Source organism: Diabrotica virgifera, chromosome 6 (genome assembly GCF_917563875.1).
Source record: "Diabrotica virgifera virgifera chromosome 6, PGI_DIABVI_V3a".
NCBI classification, from domain to species: Eukaryota; Metazoa; Arthropoda; class Insecta; order Coleoptera; family Chrysomelidae; genus Diabrotica; species Diabrotica virgifera.
Genome location: NC_065448.1, coordinates 249,292,822 through 249,314,344, shown reverse-complemented (window position 1 = coordinate 249,314,344; position 21,523 = coordinate 249,292,822). Strand labels below are relative to the sequence as shown.

The 21,523-nt window shown below is 32.4% G+C and overlaps 1 protein-coding gene across 1 annotated transcript in view; it reads left to right on the top strand.

The window, feature by feature from the left end:
• Positions 1-9,944: 9,944 nt before the first annotated feature.
• LOC114338879 (zinc finger protein OZF-like) overlaps positions 9,945-21,523 on the top strand; it is a 31,117-nt gene continuing 19,538 nt past the window's right edge. The window contains exons 1-3 of the mRNA XM_028289510.2: positions 9,945-10,190; positions 11,050-11,494; positions 15,973-16,215. Of these exons, the coding sequence (XP_028145311.2) occupies positions 10,086-10,190; positions 11,050-11,494; positions 15,973-16,215 (793 nt within the window). The 5' untranslated portion in view covers positions 9,945-10,085. The remainder of the gene's footprint in view (positions 10,191-11,049; positions 11,495-15,972; positions 16,216-21,523) is intronic.

Genomic DNA, 21,523 nt, shown 5'->3' with positions numbered 1-21,523 from the left:
GAGTCTGCAGGGTAACTGTCTGCTAGGAGGCTGCAACTGTTGTCACGTGATTTTTTTACACCAATAAAAACACTTACAGAGTTTTAAGAAATGTATCGGTTTATGTACAAGATCATTGCTACAATGAATTGATCATTGATTCAGGTATATTACATTAATACAATGATTGCGTTACATCAAAACAATGTATCGAGTTATTAATCAAAGTCGAAAACATTTATTTTATGTTACGAAAACATTGATTCAATAAACGAGTTCGTAATTTAAAGAACACTGTACATTAGTGCAACGTTTTATATTCATTAATTTAACCGCATAATCCTGATGTACAATTTCATATATACAATGAACAAATTATTCGTATTATGAAAAAAATCATTGGATAGATAAAAACATTCACTGGAATAATGATTATACTCATTATTTTTTAATGAATAGAATTACATTGTAATAATGAATATGGTCGTTACTTAATGATGTTTATAGTATTAACGAAATTTTCATTGAATCAATGTAAAAAATGTCAATGATTGGCGTTCATTGGTACTATGTACAATATTTTTTTCACTGTACGTAGGTATAGGCGGCTCGGAAATCGCCTAGAAAATTTAAATCGAATATAAAAAAAATTCAGTTTGGCAACATTGTGTGAATAATAAGTCTCCTTTAATATCACAGAACCGTAATTTAGTTCAGACAAATTAATAGATATATTTTTACCAACAAAAATGAGATGTTTTAACCAAATAATGTTTCAAATATGATGTGCCAATTTGGTTCCCCTTCTTCTTCTGCTTCAGGTTCCTTCTCCTATCGGAGGTTGGAAATCATCATCGCTATTTTAATTTTATTGGCCGCACTTCTGAATAATTCTAATGAGCTGCAACCGAACCATTCTCTCAAATTTCTTAGCCAGGATATTTTGCGTCGTCCTGGGTTTCTCTTCCCTTGTATCTTCCCTTGCATAATTAACCTAAGTAATATATACTTCTCGCCCCTCATTATATGACCCAGATACCTATTGAATCTTTCTAATTTTAACAGTTTTTATTACTTCACATTCTTTCTTCATTCTTTGTAGCACCTCTATATTAGTTACTTTTTCAGTCCACGATATTCTGTGGATTTTCCTGTAGCACCACATCTCAAAGGAGTTTAATTTTTTGATTTCAGAGTGTTTCCACACTTCCATGCCGTATAGTAAAGTAGAAAAAACGTAACAACGTAGCATTCTTGTGCGGATCTCTAGAAACGCATTCTTGTGCGGATCTCCCTTTGGTTCCACTAAATGAACTCTAAAGGCCGCGTCTCACCATCAAATAATTTGATCAAACAGTTTGAGCAAACTGCGGAAGTACGTCAAAGTGACGTCACAATTGCAGTTTTTTTGAAATTCTAAAAATCTGTGCTCTCACTATCAGTCTAGTTTGATCAAATTTTTTGAATTGAGTTGTCTAACTTGTTTGTACTTTATTTAAAATTAAAATTTTTCATTATTATCCACAATGAACACTCAGGATGTGACGTCACTAACTGTCACTTTGTGTCACTAACTGTCAAGTTTGATCAAATTATTTGATGGTGGGACGCGGTCTTAATGTTCCACTATTTTTTGTCCTTACGTAGAAAAAAGTTACATTTCTCTTCTTCAATATAATTTTCTCTTCTCCTTTATTTTTTTAACTTCGTTTGACCACCACGTCCACAGCCAGTTTTCTTTATTCTCAAACTTCTTTCCTGAGGTTTTTCCAAATATTTCAATAGCAGTATCTCTAATGGTACTGGCTACGCTTCATCATCATCATCATCACGTAGCGCTACAGCCCTGGATGGGTCCTGGCTGACTGTACAACTTTCTTCCAATTTGTTCGGTCTTCCATCAACCTAGGGTCAAATGAAATGTACCTTCCTTTCCTACCTTCCTGTACCGTACCTAAATTATATTATGACTTCTTCCATGTTCCAACATATTTTTGAAGTTATACTTCTTTAGGCGCGATTGGGAGTGAATTTTTATTATCCTGCGCGTATGCGCACACAGACAGTATGGCATCAAGTTACTAATTTCAAGTTATGTATATTATACCTATCAGTCCAAAAAAAGGTGTGAAAAGAATATACAGGGTGTTTCATTAATAATTGTCCATATAGTAACTGGAGAAACCTTAGCACAATATACGAAGATTTAACCTAAAACACTTAAATAAAATGTGGTTCCTTACTGAGTTACAGGGTATTTTATCTAAAAATTTAAAAAAAATTTTGCTCAGCATTTTAAAACTATTCGACGTATCCTTTTCATACTTGGCAGAAAGTATAGGTACTATACAAACTACTAAATTGCGTTAAACAAACGTTTCTGGCTATTACCAGAGGCGTACGACGGGGGAAAGTGAATGGTTGACCCTTTCCAAATTCTACGTCACTGGCGGAATTGCTATTTTAATTCAATTTTTGGATTCTCCAATACCTTCTATGAAAATAATATACTCTTCATTCGTAACGACAAAGTCATTAGTTTTCGAGATCTTTGAAGTTAAAAATAAAACGACACGGTTATTTTGATTAATGTATTGTGTCGCTTCATTTTTAATTTCAAATATCTCGAAAACTAATCATTTTATCGTTACGAATGAAGAGTATATTATTTAATAAAAAGTATTGGAAAATTAAAAAATTACACTAAAATAGCAATTTCGTCAGTTGCGTAGAATTTGGGAAGGGTCAACCAGCCACTATCCCCTGTCGTACGCCTCTGGTAGTAGTTAGAAACGTTTATTTATCTTAATTTAGTAGGGTGTACAGTGCCTACACTTTCTGCGAAGTATGATAAGGATACGCCAAATAGTTTTAACGTACTGGGTACAAATCATTTTTAAATTTTAATCATATGAATCATATCATAAATTAATCAAAATAACTGTGCCGTTTCATATTTAACTTCAAATATCTCGAAAACTAATAACTTTATCGTTACCAATGAAGAGTATATTATTTACGTAGAGAGTATTGGAAAATCTAAAAATGGCACTAAAATAGTAATTTCTCCAGTGGCTTAGAATTTGAGAAGGGTCAACCATTCACTATCCCCTGTCGTACGCCTCTGGTAGTAGCTAGAAACGTTTGTTTATCATAATTACGAAGAACAAAAAATGAACACTGGGAACAGTTTACAAAAAGGATGGAAAGCGACTTCTACGGAACACAAAAACAAATATGGAGATTCATAAGAAACCAACGGAAAGAAATGGCAGAATTGAAGGAATACAATAACATACCAGCAAACGAATGGGAAAGATACTTGACGGAACTGTTTAAAGGAAAGGAAAATCATAATCAAAATAATAACCTACCTGAATTAAGACACGAAATTGAAATCAGTTTTCAGGAAGTAGGGGTAGCCATAAATTCACTCAAAAATAGGAAGTCACCAGGACCAGACGGAATAACCAACGAGCTTCTAAAATACGGAGGAGAAAGTATAACCCTAGAGATGACAAAACTTATACAAAAACTAATATTGCACTGCAAGATACCAGACGCATGGAGAAACAGCATAATGATACCAATGTTCAAAAAAGGAGACAAAGAAGACCCCAACAATTATAGAGGTATAAATCTACTAAACACCGCACTTAAGCTAACCACAAAAGTCCTAACCAACAAAATCAATAAACTAACAACTTTATCAGATGAACAACAAGGATTCAGATCCGGAAGATCCTGCGTAGACGCCGTATTTGTACTGAGACAAATCACAGAAAAGGCCATTGAGTACAATAAACCAGCATATCTATGTTTTATAGACCTGACAAAGGCTTTCGATCGCATCCAAGTCGAAGACGTCTTACATTTACTGTATGGAAGAAACATACCAATCAATATTATACAAACCATCGAAAACATCTACTTTCATAATCGAATACAGGCAAAGATAAATGGAAAACTAACGCAGTTTATACCAGTACAAAGTGGAGTCAGACAAGGTGACTCATTAAGCCCACTGCTCTTTAATATAATAATGGACGAAATAATAGAAGCAGTACGTAAAGGTCGTGGTTACAGAATGGGGAATAAAGAAATCAAAGTATTGTGTTATGCAGACGACGCCGCATTAATCGCCGAGACAGAAGACGATCTCCAAAGATTAACACACATCTTTAATACAACAGCCAAGAAATACAATATGATAATATCAGCAGAAAAAACCAAATGTATGACAACATCTAAATACCCACTACGATGTAAAATCGAAATTGATGGGAAAATAATAAAGCAGGAAGCAAGGTTTAGATATCTGGGAATTGATATAACCAGTTACGGAGATGTTGAAGAGGAAGTACGACAACAAAGCTTAAAAGCAAGTAAAGCGGCGGGATCTCTTAATGACACAATCTGGAAGAACAAACACTTAAGACAAGACACAAAAGCAAGAATCTATAAAGCAGCAATTAGACCTATATTAACATACACGGCGGAGACAAGGCCTGACACATCTAAAACGAGACGACTACTAGAAACAACAGAGATGAAAATACTCCGACGAATATCAGGGAAAAGTCTGTTGGATAGGGAGAGGAGCGAAAACATAAGAAGATCATGCAATATAGAAGACATAAATGGATGGGTGACAAAACGGAAACAGGAGTGGAACGAACACATTAGTAGAATGGCAGAGGATAGGATAGTACGAATAGCACGAGATAAGTCACCAAATGGACGAAGAAGTATTGGCAGACCAAGAAAAAGGTGGTGCGATAACCTAAACAATTTAGGAGGATAATATTGAAGAAGAAACAGGCTTTAAAGCCTACATACAAGAAGGAAGAAGAAGAAGAAGATCATAATTTAGTAGGGTGTATAGTAGTCGCACTTTTCACCAAGTATGAAAAGGATACGTCAAACAGTTTTAAAATGCTGAGCAAAAATATTTTTTAAATTTTTAGATAAAACACCCTGTAACTCAGTAAGGAACCACATTTTATTTAAGTGTTTTAGGTTAAATCTTCCTATTTTGTGCTAAGGTTTCTCCAGTTACTATATGGACAATTATTAATGAAACACCCTGTATTAGTGTTTTTAGTAAATATAATTTATTATAATTTTTGTGTCTTGTGTCTGGATTTGTCTTCCTCGGGAGTAAGATAAGTGGTATTATATTAAAACATTTTTATTTATAAAATAAGAAAACCTACGGTTTCGTTTTGATTTAAATATGTCTCCCTCCATCCTCCGATAGTACTATTTCTAGGTCTACCTGTTGTCAAGGAGGCTCTGAGGAAGACCTGAATCGAGTCGAAATTCATTTCACATTTTTATTTATACTTCACTTCGTCTGCATGTTGGTTACTGTGAATTGTCATTATGTCCGAGAAACTATGTAAACAGAGAGCTTGTAGCGTTATTGGTAGAGCATTCGGCTAGAGATTGATAGGTCTTGGGTTCAAATCCGGACCATTCCTATTCTTTTTTTTTTTAATTTTGGAAAGTGGTAAGCATTAAAATTAGCTTAATATTTAACACTTTAACTACTGGGCCCATTTATCCTCATAAATTGTCACAGCCTGACCACTTTTACCCACATAACAATGATGTTCGCATCATGTTCTAAGCATATACTACCAACATTCGTCGGAGTATATTCTTTTTAGTATATGTGTAGTACAAGCATAGCATCTACCTTAAAAAACATTCTAAATTTCATGTTCTTTGCATATACTTCAAAGTATATTCTCGTACCGAATATACTAAGTATATTCGTGTACGTAGGATCTCGGAATATTCGTAAAAGTTAATTCTTAGAATATACCTTTATCGAATATTCTTAACACATACTTATAAGTACATTCTTAACACATACTTATAAGTAGATACTTTTAAAATATCTTAAAAATAATTTGTATGTATAGGAAGTATAATATTAGCCTTATAGATTATCAACTTCGTTATTTTTTAGAATACATAATTAATAAAATTTATGTATGTAGGTAGTATTGGACGAATTTCATTTCAAAATTGTTGTAGGGTAAAAAAGTTTAAACATTAATTGTATTAACGTTTACATAGATACTATTAAAAATTCGTTTTCATAATTGAAATGACTTTACCATTTCGAGTTTATCATGAATCATTAGTATTTTTACATCCTTGGAATTTGAATTTAGGTACATTCAATTCAATAGGCCATTTCGCAGAACCAAAACGTGCCAAACTGCACAACCAAAGCAACCAAAGGCTTTGGCGTTGCCAACCGTCGAGTAAGCTTTTTCCGTCAACTTACCTTAAAAATACCCACTTTTATAAAAAAAAACTTCCCTCCTGTTTACAAAATCTGAGAAGATATGTTGAATTATTTTCAAATATTTTGATTTTTTCTTAATATTTTACAATTTGGACTGGAACAATAATTCCCTTTTGAGTTAACTTTTTCCCTTTATCACCTTTTATGTTGAAAATTCCCGCAAAAAGGGAAATTTCTCTCCGTTTGGCAACACTGACCACCGATTTTGTTATTCCACAATACATTCATAACCCCCCCCCCCCCCCCGCATCATGTTCTGACCATTTCTATTCTTACCTGAATGGATCAGGGATAGGAAAAAACCGTAAAATATGAAAAAGAAAACAGGCATTATTTCATTATTTGTATCATCTATGGATCTATGCAGTGTTAACCCTTAAGTACTAACATCTTAAATCAATGGCGCAAACACTAACTAACCGCCTGACAGACGGGTTTCACAATTTACTGGTTATTTTTCTTTTGTTAAATATTATAATGCAAAAAAATATTTCGATGACTTACTGAAAGTATTACTTATATAAAAAACACAGTAATTGATCTAGTTTTTCTGTATTTATTAAAATACAAAACATTATAACAAGAATGGAAGGATTGTTTGTGTGACTTTTTATTCCTGAAAAAAAGTGTGATAAAAATGAAACCAATTAAAGAATCTTGATAAAAATTTACAATCGAGTTAAACAAAGAGTAATAAATATGAAAATAAAAAAAAAATTTAAAAAATATTAAACCAAAAAAAAACTGACAGGCACTAAAATTTGTACAGTGTAGCAATGGTAGTCAGTGGCAACATTTTCAGCACAAATTGATCCCACTTCGCTTACGTCGTCTTCTACCTCATCAAGTCATTTCAAAAGAATTTCCTCATAGTCTTTATCCCCTTATTTGAACTTTCTGACGAACTGGGGCACATTATGTTTAATGAAGAACTGGGCACAAACACTAACACCCCGTCTATTAGACGGAAATCAAACTTTGAGTCTAAATATCTGTCGAATAACAACTTGTAGCAAATTGCCGAATTCAATACTAGTAAATAACAACCCAACTTGAAAAGTCATAAACGGATGACCTTCAAATTTTTCTAGGAAGGGAAATATCCCACTTTTAAGAAACGATGCCGTCTGAGAGACGGTGTGTTAGTACTTAAGGGTTAAGGATGAAGGCGAATGATGTAGTACTAGGACTAAAGAACATACATAATCTGCTTATTTTGTTTGCGGTTCTTCAAAATACATATAATCTATTTTGATAACTCAATATTACTTAAATAGGTAAGTTCATATAAGTATTATATAAATTTTAGTTACTTATTATGCATAGTTTAGTTTAGCTAAATATTATATAATGATTTATATAAATAACTAAAATTTATAAATATGTACTTACTTTTTAAGTAATATTGTAGAATGTAGGTACTAACTACATTCTCATTTGCAATTAAAATATGTAAATAGATATTTGGTAGAACCAGTAGAACCTAAGATGAGATTAGGTGATGCTGAAAACATACTTCTAAGCAATATAGCACTTGATAGCACTTTCTTAGAATATTCTTAAAAATATAATATTCTTCCCATACAAAGATGTGCTGCAGTACGTTCTTAGTATATAAATAGAAGGTTTATAGCACTTCCTTGGAATATTCTAAAAAGTACCTTCTTAGTATAAACTAAAAAGATGTGCGGTAGTATGTTCTAAGTATACACATAGAAGGTTTATAGCACGTCCTTGGAATGTTCTAAAAAGAAAATTCTTGGTATATACTGAAAAGAAGTGCGGTAGTACATTCTAAGTATATACATAGAACGTTTAAGTACTGTAATGTAGTATATACTCAGTATCTGCTCTGCACATTCGCAATGGTAATTACGCACATTCTCAGTATATACTTTTTCTGAAAAGTATGTTCTATGAATCTACTAAGAACATGAAATTGTTATGTGGGTAGTCGCTTGAATAAGTTATACTCTTGTGTATCAAATTCATGCACATAGGCTCAGGGAGAGTACCTGCTATGTATTATGTATGATATGATACACATAGGAGTCAAAGTGTTAAATAAAATAAAAATAAACTGTTTAAAGTATATCTACTCATTTCGTTGAAATCAAATAATAGAAGTGACCATAGAAAAAAGTGTTGTATGATTTGGTAGAATGCGATCTTACCCTTCAAAAAATATGTCACGTATTTCAGCACCTGGAAAATTGGAAGGATACTACAAATCTGACCTCCACATAAGTGGTCTGTAGCTTCGACATGATAGGTGTGAAATTTTAAACGTTCTTGCTGTTGATTGGATAGGAAGGGTAGCGTTATCTAGCCTCCAAGCTAGGTACACCATAGCCTCCATACGGTACTTCCAATATTTAATATGATTTTATTCATATTCAAGTGGTCAATAAAGGTAAAACACAAACAACTTTTGTTTCTTAATTATTTATTTATACAATAATGTGACATTTTACATAGAAATATGAGTATTTAATTTCGATTAAATATATGTTTACTTGTTGAATTTATCGGCTGCACACAACAGCTGATCGGCCATTAGACCCAACAACAAAACGCGAAATAAAATGTGTATTTTAAAACTGTTGGATAAACAGAACCTACAATCAGAAAAACTTACCTTTAAAAAGGTACTCGATTATGAAATAACAAAAATATCAAAAAACACGACTGAATATCAGCTTTTTATGGTGACACAAACTAAACACAAACACCAAACACATCACATAACCGACCATATAAAATAAGTGAACGACAACGAACGAACGAACACGAACACAGATTACGATTACAGATTCACAGATAGCGCAGGATTTGTCAAAAGTCATGTTCCACCAATCACAATGCCGACATCAGCGCCTCTGACTAAACGGAAGGAAAATAAATACGATTACATGTTTTTTATTAGGCATTCCAAATCACGTGATATAATATGGCTGCTGGATGGCGAAACTGTCATCCATAGGCGTATCCAATGTTTAAACCACTTCATATTTAATTTGCTATCACAATTTCACAAATTTCGCTACACAATTAACAAAAAAACAAAACCAAACAGGATATTCTTTACAAATTTGTCAATATTCAAGGTAAACATTAGATACGCCATGACCACCCCCCTTAACTATGTCTATGGCCATGTCAGTTTAGCCATCCACCGGCCACCACTGACAGTTCATTGGAATCCCTAATAGAGTTAGCGGGGCATGGAAGTGACTGTCAAACTAACGTCAGAACGTGTATATGTATCGATCTGTAAATTGGTGCCGAAATTTGTAATTATTACTGTAAATACTAGTTACCAAAATTAGTTTTCGCTCAAATAGTGACTAACCCTACACCATTGTATGGTAGAAGGGATATGATTGGAATTTAGTTGTTGGCTTACCCATGATTTATTACCCACATAACAATTTCATGTTCTTGGTAGATTCAGAGAACATACTTTTCAGAAAAAGTTTATCCTGAGAATACGCGTAATTACCATTGCGAATGTGCAGAGCAGATACTACATTACACCATTACAGTAAACGTTTTAAAAAAAAATTAGCGACAAATTTTATATACTCGAATACCTATATCGCCGAAGACCAAAACGTGGAAACTACAGAAGAATGACTCTTACTAACTTCACACTTATTTATAACCAACAAATAAAGTGTCAAAGTCAAAACAAATAACAAAACAAACTTCATAAAATTTAAATTTGGGAAAAACAGTGGATATAATATTTACTTTTAATTATCGTTTATTAAAGCTTTTAAAAATGAATGTTATTCAGGAAAACTGTAGATTATGCCAAATATATATAGGAACTGTACCTCTAAATGAAGAACTATCTCAAATTATCTTTGATGTATCTAGAATTAAGGTAAGGTAAACCATTTCATCAATTTTTTGTCAGATTTACATCATTCGTTTTTAATTAATTTGTTTATGAATACTTACTTTACATTTCTTCGTCCTATAAGAAACTACTCTAAGGATACAATGGTCACCCGAGACACTTATAAACTATTTTAGGAGTACTATATTACTAGTATGGTTCTTACTACCTATGTAACCCATGTACTACTTAGTTTAGATTTAGATATAAGTAGCATTCAAAAACTTTATTTCCAGTGGAAATCGTATATATGCTAATAAAAGATTGATGACATCGAAATTATTAGACAAAAGGACCAAAATGACTATCTACAGAATGTTAATTAAACCTTTAGTAACACCCATGGTTGTGAAACCTGGGCAATGACATAAAAAGATGAAGCCCAACTCAAGATATTCGAGAGAAAGTATATGGCCCAGTGCAAGAAGAAGGGGCACATGGAGAATCAGGAGAAACAACAAGATTAATGAATTCAATGAAGGGTAAGATTTTTGGAAAGTCAAAGACTCACAGCTGGGACATGGAAGAAGATACAAGAACAACAAAGAAAATATTACAGTGGAAGCTAATAGGAAGATAAACAAAAGGAAGGCCCAGAGCGAAATGGTTGGAAGATGTGGAAGAATAACTGAAAACTGTGAATGTAAGACAATAAAGGAGAAGGGCACAAGAGATATGAATGAAAGGACATAGTCAGACAGGCAAAGACATAGACATCCAGGGTTATGATGCCAAAAGACTAAGAAGAAACATTCAAAAACAGCATCATCTCATTCTGAACGTGGAGATATTAATTCTCACTCGATAGGATGCTTTTAATTATCAGAAATCTGTTTCTTTTTAGGTAAATGATCACTACCGTAACTTACTACCAGTCAATATCTGTGAAAAGTGCAATACTGTGATTCTAGAAACTAACACATATCTAAAAGAGATTAAAAGGGTTAACACAGTGCTTGTAGACTATTTAGAAAATACCAAAATAAAAGCAGAAAATTCATTACCCTTTAATGAAAATAGTGAAATAAATAATTGTGATGTAGATTTTAACAATACAGGTGATACACCAAATAGAAATGTATTAGACAACATAGAAAGCATAGAATCTCATATATGTCCAATTTGTTCCCAGAAGTTTTCAAGAAAAACCAATTACCTAAAACATAAAAGAAAACATCCTCAATTGTATTGCAAAAATTGCCACACATTTTTTGAAGAACAAGTGAAGTCAGAAAATCATATATGTAAGTTACACATAAAGAGAAAGAAGAATGGTGTGAAAATCAAAGGTAATACTTCTTTATTTAATCAATTTAATATTTAGATATATTTACCTATACAGTGAAGAGCTTGCTAATAACCGGCAAAATAGTGCAAAAGATGAAAAACATTAAGTTGTGAGATAAAAAGAAATGAATCTAGTGGATATGGGAGATTTAGCGATAAAAACATTTATTTATTTTATTTATTTTTACGGGCAAGCTCAATTCTATAAATATACATTACATTTTTAAATTGAACATAAAGTGTTACATAAATATGTAGTGTACAGATAATAACAATAACATAATATAATATAAAAAAACAGACATACAGAAATATAAATATAATATAGAAGTAAATATGTAATAGGAAATAATAACATAAAAACAAGTTAACAAATTACAGACGTTTCACTCAAATATTGATCCCATGTAAATTTCTTTTAAAACGACTGATGGAGTTGTCAAACAGTTGTAAATTTTGTAAAGGGAGTTTGCTAAATTCAAGACTCTGGGTACGAACGAAAAAGTGAATAATTAAACCTATGGAAGGGTACATAAAATGTTCGCACTTGTCTAGTGGTGCGAGGTGGTACAAACAGTGCAATCTTATTAAGTAGTTGAGAACAACTGCATATACCATTTAAGATCTTGAATAATAGCAAAAGGTCCCTTTGTTTTCTTCGGCTTACAAGAGAGGGGACCTGCAGTTGATGCTGCCATATAGTGTAATCTTGATAGGTATGAAGCTTAAAAGCAATGTAAAGGAAGAAACTATTTTGGTCTTGTTCAAGTTTCCTAATGTAGACCAAGTAGTGTGGGGACCACACTGAAGAACAATACTCGAGGTGAGACCTGACCAAGGAGAAGTAAAGAACTCTAATACTGGATACGTTTGTAAAATCACGAGTTGTTGTTTTTACAAAACCCAACATTTTCATAGATGTTTGAATAACATTGATGATGTGAGTATTGAAACAAAGAGAATTTTCCAGTGTAATCCCCAAGTCCTTGATTTTATTTACAGTGTTGAGCAATTGGCCATTAATGTAATAGTTTGATAATATTGGGTGGTGAGTACAGATAAAGTTAATTACATGACATTTGCTGGAATTAAGGTTCATACCGTTAAGTGAACACCATACAGAGAGGTTAGTCAGCTCTAATTGCAATATGGCAGCATCATAATGATTTTTTATAACTTTAAAACAGTTCAAGTCATCAGCAAATAGCAAGGCGTTACAATCGTGAAAAAAGTTGGTAATATCATTAATAAATATATTGAAAGAGTAATGGACCCCTGTAGTACACCTGACTTAACTGAAAAAGTTTGTGAATAAAAGTGGTTCACTCGGACCTGTTGAAATCTTTCAGTTTTATTTATTATTTTCCTTATTTTTATTGTTTTCCACCTTTAGACATATCGGATAAGCTTGGTAACTGCCACTGTGACAGTGACAGTTTTAGTTAACATACATACTGCTCTGATACGTCTAAAGGTGGGAAACAATAAATAGAATGTAAGTTTATAGGTTTTTATCGCTAAATCTCCCACCTCCACTAGTTTAAATTCTTTTTATCTCACAACTTAATATGTCTTCCATCTTTTGAGTTATTTTGCCGGTTATTAGCATGCTCATCACTGTATTTCTAGACTACATTCTTGAGTTGTCCAATCGGTATGTTTTCTTTCCTTTGGTTTTTTGGATTTCAATTCCTGCTTTAATTTATCCTTGTTTTATGTTATTCTATGTCTGATCAATCTGCTTTTACTGTTTATAGAGCTACTGTTTATAGTTTATAGAGCTCAGACTAAACCATTCCCTTAGTTTCGTAAGCAGGAGGTTCATCTTCTTTCTAAATCTCTTTTACCTTTTATTCAAAACTCAGCAGACTAAAACGAGGACGTCTTACTATAATAACCGAACTATTCGAGCTTATGCCTCTTAATTCTGTTTATAATTTGTTCCTTCTTACTAACCCTATCAAAAACTTCAATATTGCTAATCTTGTCTACCCATGATATTCATAGTATTCTTCGATACTACCTTCCAATTTCTTAATCTTTAATTGCTTCAATGTCCACGCCTCGGATCTGTAGAGCAAGGTTGTAAAAACGTAGCAGCTCAACAACCTTATCCTTAGATCCATTCTTAGTAGTGTTGCCCAAATGCAAGACCAAGACGAAACTTTTACAGTCTTGGTCTTGGTCTTGCGCCAGTTCACCTAGCCTTGGTCTTGGTATTGCGCTCCCGGTCTTGGTCTTGGTCTTGCAGCAAGAGTCTTGCAAGCCTCACAGTTGCCTATTAGCCTATTGCATATCTTTGAACAACGTAACAGAGAGGTACATTTTAAGCTGGAATATCATAGCCATAGTAAAGACCAGCCAAATTAATAAATATCTACACCAGCGGTTCTCAATCTGTGGTGCATGTACCACTGGTGGTACATATCAATATTTGCGGTGGTACACAAAACGCAAAAACGGCCAAAATCAGCCACAATTATTATAGTTAATTAGATTAGGTACCTAGCTATTTCAGTTAGGTGGTAACAAAAATAATAAAAAGTATTTTGTGGTACATGACTCAAAAATATTGAGAATTACTGATCTAGACAATTGACACCGGGTGGGGTTTGAACCCACGATCTAAGTGATCCGTGCCTATGTTCTAACTAACTAAAGTTTATTAGAAACTTATGTATTTTATTATCCAATATAAGTGAATGAATAAAAAAACATAATGTTAAGAAAATATGAGGCTATCGTTTTAATTTCAGTATTTTATTGCTATTTATTTTAAATGCTAGAATATTCCACAGAGTGATCATGTTGTTTTGAGTCCTACTCCTCTGAGAAAAAAACACAGTTTGATTGGTACCTACACCCGGTGTACAATGACAATAATTGATTTGTCTAGCAACAATATTATTACAGCGATATTTATAAAAATAAGACAACATATTAAAAAATCACTTAAATGGGACAACAGGTTTAGGAAATTCGAGACATTAACAATGACCCGTTTATAAGGTGGTGTGTAAATTTTTTGGAGAAGTGTTTATCGTTATTAAATAATATTTAGCTATTTTGTTAGGGTATCCGGCATTAAATATATGTTCTTTTGTCTCGGTATCATACTTCTAAATAATATACCTACGCGCAGTTTCGGAAAATTTTGTTTAACCGAGTGACCTCATAGCACATTCAGCAAAAACAATACATAATAGTCTTACTATTCTATATACTGATAAGATTTGTGTGTTTGAATTCCTAGAAAACTAATAATGAAAAAAATTAATTACTTATTAGGTAGGTATATTTTTTATCAGCTAATTTTAAAAAGTTTGGACACGATATTCGATATTACTATCGGCGTCGCAAAGCAAGAATGTTATGTTATGATTAGAATGCCACTATTCTCATAACCCGGATAATTAATTTCAGAGAAGTCGTCTACTGGGAAGGAATGTACAATAGCTATTTGTATAACAAGGGAGGAAAGTGCTACTTTTCCTCCCGAGAATGAAGTTTACTGCCCGACGCGTAGCGGAGGGCAGTAATCATTCAAGGGAGGAAAGTGCACTTTACTCCCATGTTATACATATGATTTTTCCACCTTCCTCAAATAACAAGTAATTTTTTCATTTTTACTTAATTTATTTATGTAACTAACCAACAAAATTTATTAGAACTAAAACTAACAAGTAGGTACAATATAACTGTCAACTGTCAAATATAAGTCAAATTATTAATGTAAACATTGTTAAATCAAAATAACAATTTACTGTTTTTTACCATTCTGCAAAATACAAGGTGTTTTATAAATAAACGTTAAAATGTATAGATACTTACCTAATAGAAAATAGATATTATACAGGGCATCAATCAATTATATTTCATGAATGAAATACCATGACGTCACTTTTACTTTTCCTCCCTAGGGAGGAAAAGTACAACTTTGCTCCCTACAATCAGATCCTGAAAAGTATACTTTCGGTAGAGGTAGGTGGAAAAATATTTTATTTTTACATTTTAATAATGACCTCTGACTACGTGTCAAATAATGTGTGAAGTGTTCTTTAAATGGATATTTTGATTCGCTATGTATGTTTATGTTATTGTTCGTAATGCGCATAAGTCCAATTTTCAAAATTTGTGTTACAATTTTTTTTTTTTTGTTTCTCATAGAGTATCTAAAAATATAGTCGAAGTAATATACTCCCTAAAACGACCCTCAGTTCTAACTGCAAGACGCAAGAGTCTCGCAGGCTTAGTCTTGTTCTTTCAAGTCTTGCACGGTAAGTCTTGGTCTTGCTAAAATTAGGCGGTCTTGGTCTTGGTCTTGCGAAAACGCAAGAACAAGACCAAGACCGATTTTGGGCAACACTAATTCTCAAGTCTTTCACAAATTTTTTCTCTTGCTATTTCTGTACGGCTTTTAATCCCTTGTGTTTGTTCTGCGTTTTGACTAACCAATGTTCCAAATTATTTATTCTTGCAGTTGAACCAAAATCTGAAGATATTAAAGATACTGAACATAGGAGCGAGGATTTATTACACTACCAATGTAATCAATGTTTAAAACAATGTGAAAATAAGAGATCATATAAAACTCATATTCAAACACATGAGAAATTTACATGCGATGAGGAAAATTGTTCGAAAGTTTATGCATCCTTATATTCACTTAAAACACATAAGCTAATCCATGAAGGAAAAAGACCATTTCTCTGTGTTGTGTGTGGTAAGTGATTTTACTTTAAAATCCACAAGGAAAAATTTCCTGTAGCTGGCTGTATACCATTAACAGGGAACTTGCACATTTTTGAAGTTATACTTCTTTAGGCGCGATTGAGAATAAAATTTCATAATACTGCGCGCATGCTCACACAGACAGTATGGCGTTTAGTTGCTAAAATCTTTCTAGCTATGTATAAATATATCAGTGCAAGAAAAGGTGTGAAAAGAATATATTAGTGTTTTTAGTAAATATATTTATTATAATTTTTGTGTCTTTGGATTTGTCTTCATCAGGAGTAAGATGAATATTATTAAAACATTTACTGTATATTTATTATACTTCACCTCGTCTGTTTGTTACAGTGAATTGTCATTAGGTACGTCCGAACCGATACAGACACAGTCCTCGTAGCGTATTTGGTATAGCATTTAGTCGAGGCATTGAAGGATTGAAGTGTCGATTTTTTGAATGTTTTGTATAAATGTACCTATTTACGAATGTTTCTTCTAAAATTTAGGAATATATTAATTTTATAATACATTTAAGTATGTAGTAATTTTCTTTACAATTTTTACTTACCTATTTGTTTTTGTTTATACCTAATATCGCCCGTGTCTAGCAAGTGTCTGCGTAGGTTAGCGGTATGTGTATCTAGTTACGGACGTGTTAGTACTTGATTCGATTCCCCATAAGGAAAAATTTTTTGTTTATTATTAATGGTTATTAACATCTTAGACTATTATGTGGACTTAAAAATGATTAAAAATAATTAAAATAATTAATCGGGATGTTGCCCAACTATTTACCGAGTTGCAAATTTATAATAATTGCCTATTTCAAAATGCACTTTTGAAATGCATTTTTCTTATGCACAAATGCAATTTCAGATTTCTTATTCATTACATTAGTTCACAAAATTTCCTGACATCACGAATCCAACGCACCAAACTGCATTAAAATCCGCCTTACTGCGCCAAAAATCGACAGTAAGGCCTTTTTTTGTGCTTCAATGCCTCGACTAATTCGACCAGAGATCGAGAGGTCTTGAGTTCGAATCCAGTGCAATCCTATACTTTTTTTTATTTTTTTGAAAGCGGTAAACACAAAATTAGTTCGGTGTTTAAAAAAAATTAAAACATACTGTTTAAAGTATATTTATTTTTAAGAAATCATATATAGAAGTATAACTTCTTACGTGCGTACAAAGTACACACACATTCTTTTTTTATTACAGAATAATGTTCAGTTTTGTTTAAAAATGAGGTTTCCAAAATTTCACGCTTCAAAAACTCGTAATAACTTAGAAATACAAATTTAAAGTCTTCTGTTGGATAAAATAGTTCAAACGACCCGTGAAGTCACATAGTTTTATTATATAGTTATGATTATGGTTATATTTAGGTATATTCTTCTTCTCCTTCTTTAGTTTATTGGCCTCCACCTACTTGGGTATTTGGCCAGCTCATCGGCGCGGAATAAGGAAAAAATACATATATTCCAATGGCATTTATCTTACGTCATTGTAATAATATATACCAGTTTGTTGAGATTGGAGTTTGATAGAGTTTTTGAAGCAAAGTAAAGAAGGTTTACTATGGACAATAAAACCCTTTTGTAAAAGTACAAGTTTTCTATGAATACATAGTTCAAACGATCAAAAACACTTGTGACGTCACATAACTGTATTTTCTACTGACGTTTATAATGTCTAATTTAAAATTATGTACAATTTTGTTTACTTTGTTGGTACAGAATGTAAACATATAATCGGATGACGTCACAACGCGTTTTGGGCTGGCTGGTATAATTTGAATTTTTAATCGTCTTTAGGGTCCAAACGAAAGACAAACAAAACTTTTTTTTGTCTTTGATACATATGTTTTAAATTATGTTCTGTTGTGATTTATAACATTTTTTCGAATTTAAAATTTTATGCAAGTTCCCTATTACAAAAATTGAAGAAAAATCTTCTGTGTAAAAGGTATATTTATTTTAAAACCCCAAAAAAGTGCTACAAATACAAACCAGAACGTTTTCGCTCTAAAGAGAGCATCATCAGTGTTCTTTGCAAGCTCTACATGCTAAGCCACCAAAAATACATGGGTTAACACCCTTAAAATGTCGACTAAAAGTCTTACATTGAAATGTTATATACTAAATCCTGACGATGGATGAAATTAAGATACCCTAAGGCATTATATGACTATTCCACGAAGCACGTGGGTTGTTGAGTCAAATTCTCTGTCTTCACAAAGAGAAACTGGAAATGGAATAGTCATATAATGCTTTGAGGTATCTCTCTAAATTTTATCCATCGCCAGGATTTAGTATACAACATGTCAATGTAAGACTTTTAGTAGACATTTTAAGGGTTTTAACCCATGTATTTTTGGTGGCTTAGCATGTAGAGCTTGCAAAGAACACTGATGATGCTCTCTTTAGAGCGAAAACGTTCTGTTTTGTATTTGTAGCCCTTTTTGAGGTTTCTTAAAATTCACAAGAAAGATTCACAGAAGATTTTTCTTCGATTTTTGATTTTACTTTGTAAATTATTAATAAAAGCAGTGCAAAAATTCTATAACAACGCCCAATCAAACATAAAAATCAACAACAGATTATCCGATAGCTTTATGGTGAATAAGGGGCTACGACAGGGATGCAGCTCATCGCCAACACTGTTTAAAATCTATGTAAATGGGGTCTTGAATAAACGGTGGAAATCATGTGTTGGTATGGGGGTACAGATTCAACACTATACACTTTGCTGACGATCAGGTAGTGATTGCCCAGGATAAAGATGATCAATATTTATAACAAACCGGCTGTTTCGAGAATACAAAAAATGGGGCATATACGTCAATAAAGAGAAAACCAAGTATATGTGTATAGGAGGATAGAAAAATGAGTTACAACTAAACTAGAGGATAATATGGTTATCGAACCAAGCTCTGATCATGTATACTTTGGGACGAGAATCCAACAAAGTGGGATGACAGAATTCGAAATAGAGGAAAGAGAGTAATCGGAACTTTGAAACTCACTACTTTGGTCAAAAACCATATCAAGAGAAAAAACACAGTTATCTTTAAAAGTGTGGCACTGTATGAATGTGAAACCTTGCAACTGAATTCGTGAACCAAACAGAATAGTCCAGGAACCGAAGCTTTTCACCTCGCAATTTTTACAGAATGGATCGATTTGCTTGAAAATTTGAGAATAAGTAGTGGATAGTCGAAGAATCAAAATCTATATGATGCCGCAAAGCGCTTTTACCATGGGGGTGGAAATTTTTTATTATATTTTGACCGCAAAAGTTGATAAAAACATTCATTCTAAGCAAAAACGTTCTATATATTTTTTTGATAAAATTAATAGTTTTCGATTTATTCGCTATCGAAAGTGTTAGTTTTCTATCTAAACAATCAATGATTTACGATTCACTCAATTTTTGCCGTAGAAATTTTTTTTAAACCAAGTTCTTGGGAATTAAGTAACCTACAATTTCATATTTAAACATTTTTTCGTATCTCTGATGCTAACCTTTCTATTCTGAAGAGAATGGCATTTTTTACCAAATTCCAAAAATTCGTTATTCGCTTTAAACTCCAGTTTTTTAAAACTAATCATTCTAAGCCACTCAAACTTCTAGAATCTATTAATAATACATAAATAAAGAAGAATAAATAAGACCAATGACTAAAAACACCGCTAACTTACATTATTATGTTGGTTATTAAATTAGATTTTTCCTTTTTTTTTAATATTTTTTAAACGTGACTTTTTTAGTTTTGTTGTAAAAACAACTTATTTTATTTCATTCTAAATATATCCAACTACTATTATATTTTAAAAACTTATATAAGAATTGTAAATGCATGTATTCGCGTTTCGAAAACTAGTTTCAGTTCCACTAATATGAACCTTTATTTATTTTGTTAAGACTAGTTTTTCTGCCTTCATATATCCCCGCGTGAACCCTTGATAGTTTAGAATCACGGCAGTCTTACAATGACTTCTCCGAGGTAAAGGCGAGTGTGTTTTTTGCGCTTCTGCGCAAAATTACGTATTTTGGAAATGTACCGCTCTTTTGATATTAGTATAACGTTACATTGATATCACTCAAACCTCTGTGTGTGTACACCCCCGAAGCACTATAAATATTATTAAAGTTTGTATAAATCTCGTTGTATTTAGAATTGCGATAAGTTATCAATATTAGAATCAGCCCTTATTTCAGTACAGTACACTTATTAAATAAACTATCGAAGGAATTCTATTTAATTGTGGTATAATTGCTCCAGTGGTCCTTAATAAATATTTTGGAGCAATTGGATGTCCATCCACTCCTCTTAAAAAGGTGGAATGTTTGGCAATAAATGTCCCCCCCCCCCCCACCAATTTTTTATCTTAGAAAATTTGGTAAAAAAGAATTTTGTAGGTTTATGTATACAAGATCTATTGGGACCGTGCAAGTTCGGCAAAGCGAAACCTGGTTTCATAGCTCGGCAACATTGTTCGCACTTTTAATAATATTGGCCAATTATATTAGTCCTGGTTACTGGATAATTGTCAAGGCCATAGTCCAAAAAAATAATAAGAAGAAAAAATAAGATTCAGGTTATGTTATTAAAACGTAAACAATTGTATGTAGCAAATAAAAATAGTTATTAAAATGCAGTACTGCAAGCAAAATACAATTAATTAAATTTACCTTTATATAATAATTGCATATCATATCAATATTGTGGAGCAATATATAATTTTTCTTCTTCAATGACAGTATGTATGAAATATACCTCAATTTGACAATTTCAATTGACAATATGAATTATTTAAGAAAGTTGCAATATTTCTCCGCTATTCTCGCACGATCGTTTCTCGTATCCCCTCCAAGTACTTGCACACCGCGAATAAGGCTATTAATATTGAATCCTTTTAAAATCCTCAGTCACAAAAAGAGGTGACTTTGAAAGGGTTGGTAAAGGTGGTTTTTGCATGTTATTACAAGTTTTAATTGTCAATAGCTCACTCAATTTTTGCTGTTTGCAAACCAAGTTCTTGGGAATTACATAAGCTACAATTTCATATTGAAATACTTTTTCATATCTCTGATGCTAATTTTTCTATTCTGAACAAAAGGGCATTTTTTAACAAACTATAAAAACTCGTTATTCGCTTTTAACACCATTTTTTTAATCTAATCATTCTAAGACTTCTAGAACCTATTAATAATACATAAATAAAGAAGACTAAATCAGGTCAATGACTAATTTTAATTAGGGTGGTGATTAGGGGGTTGTTTCCGATCACT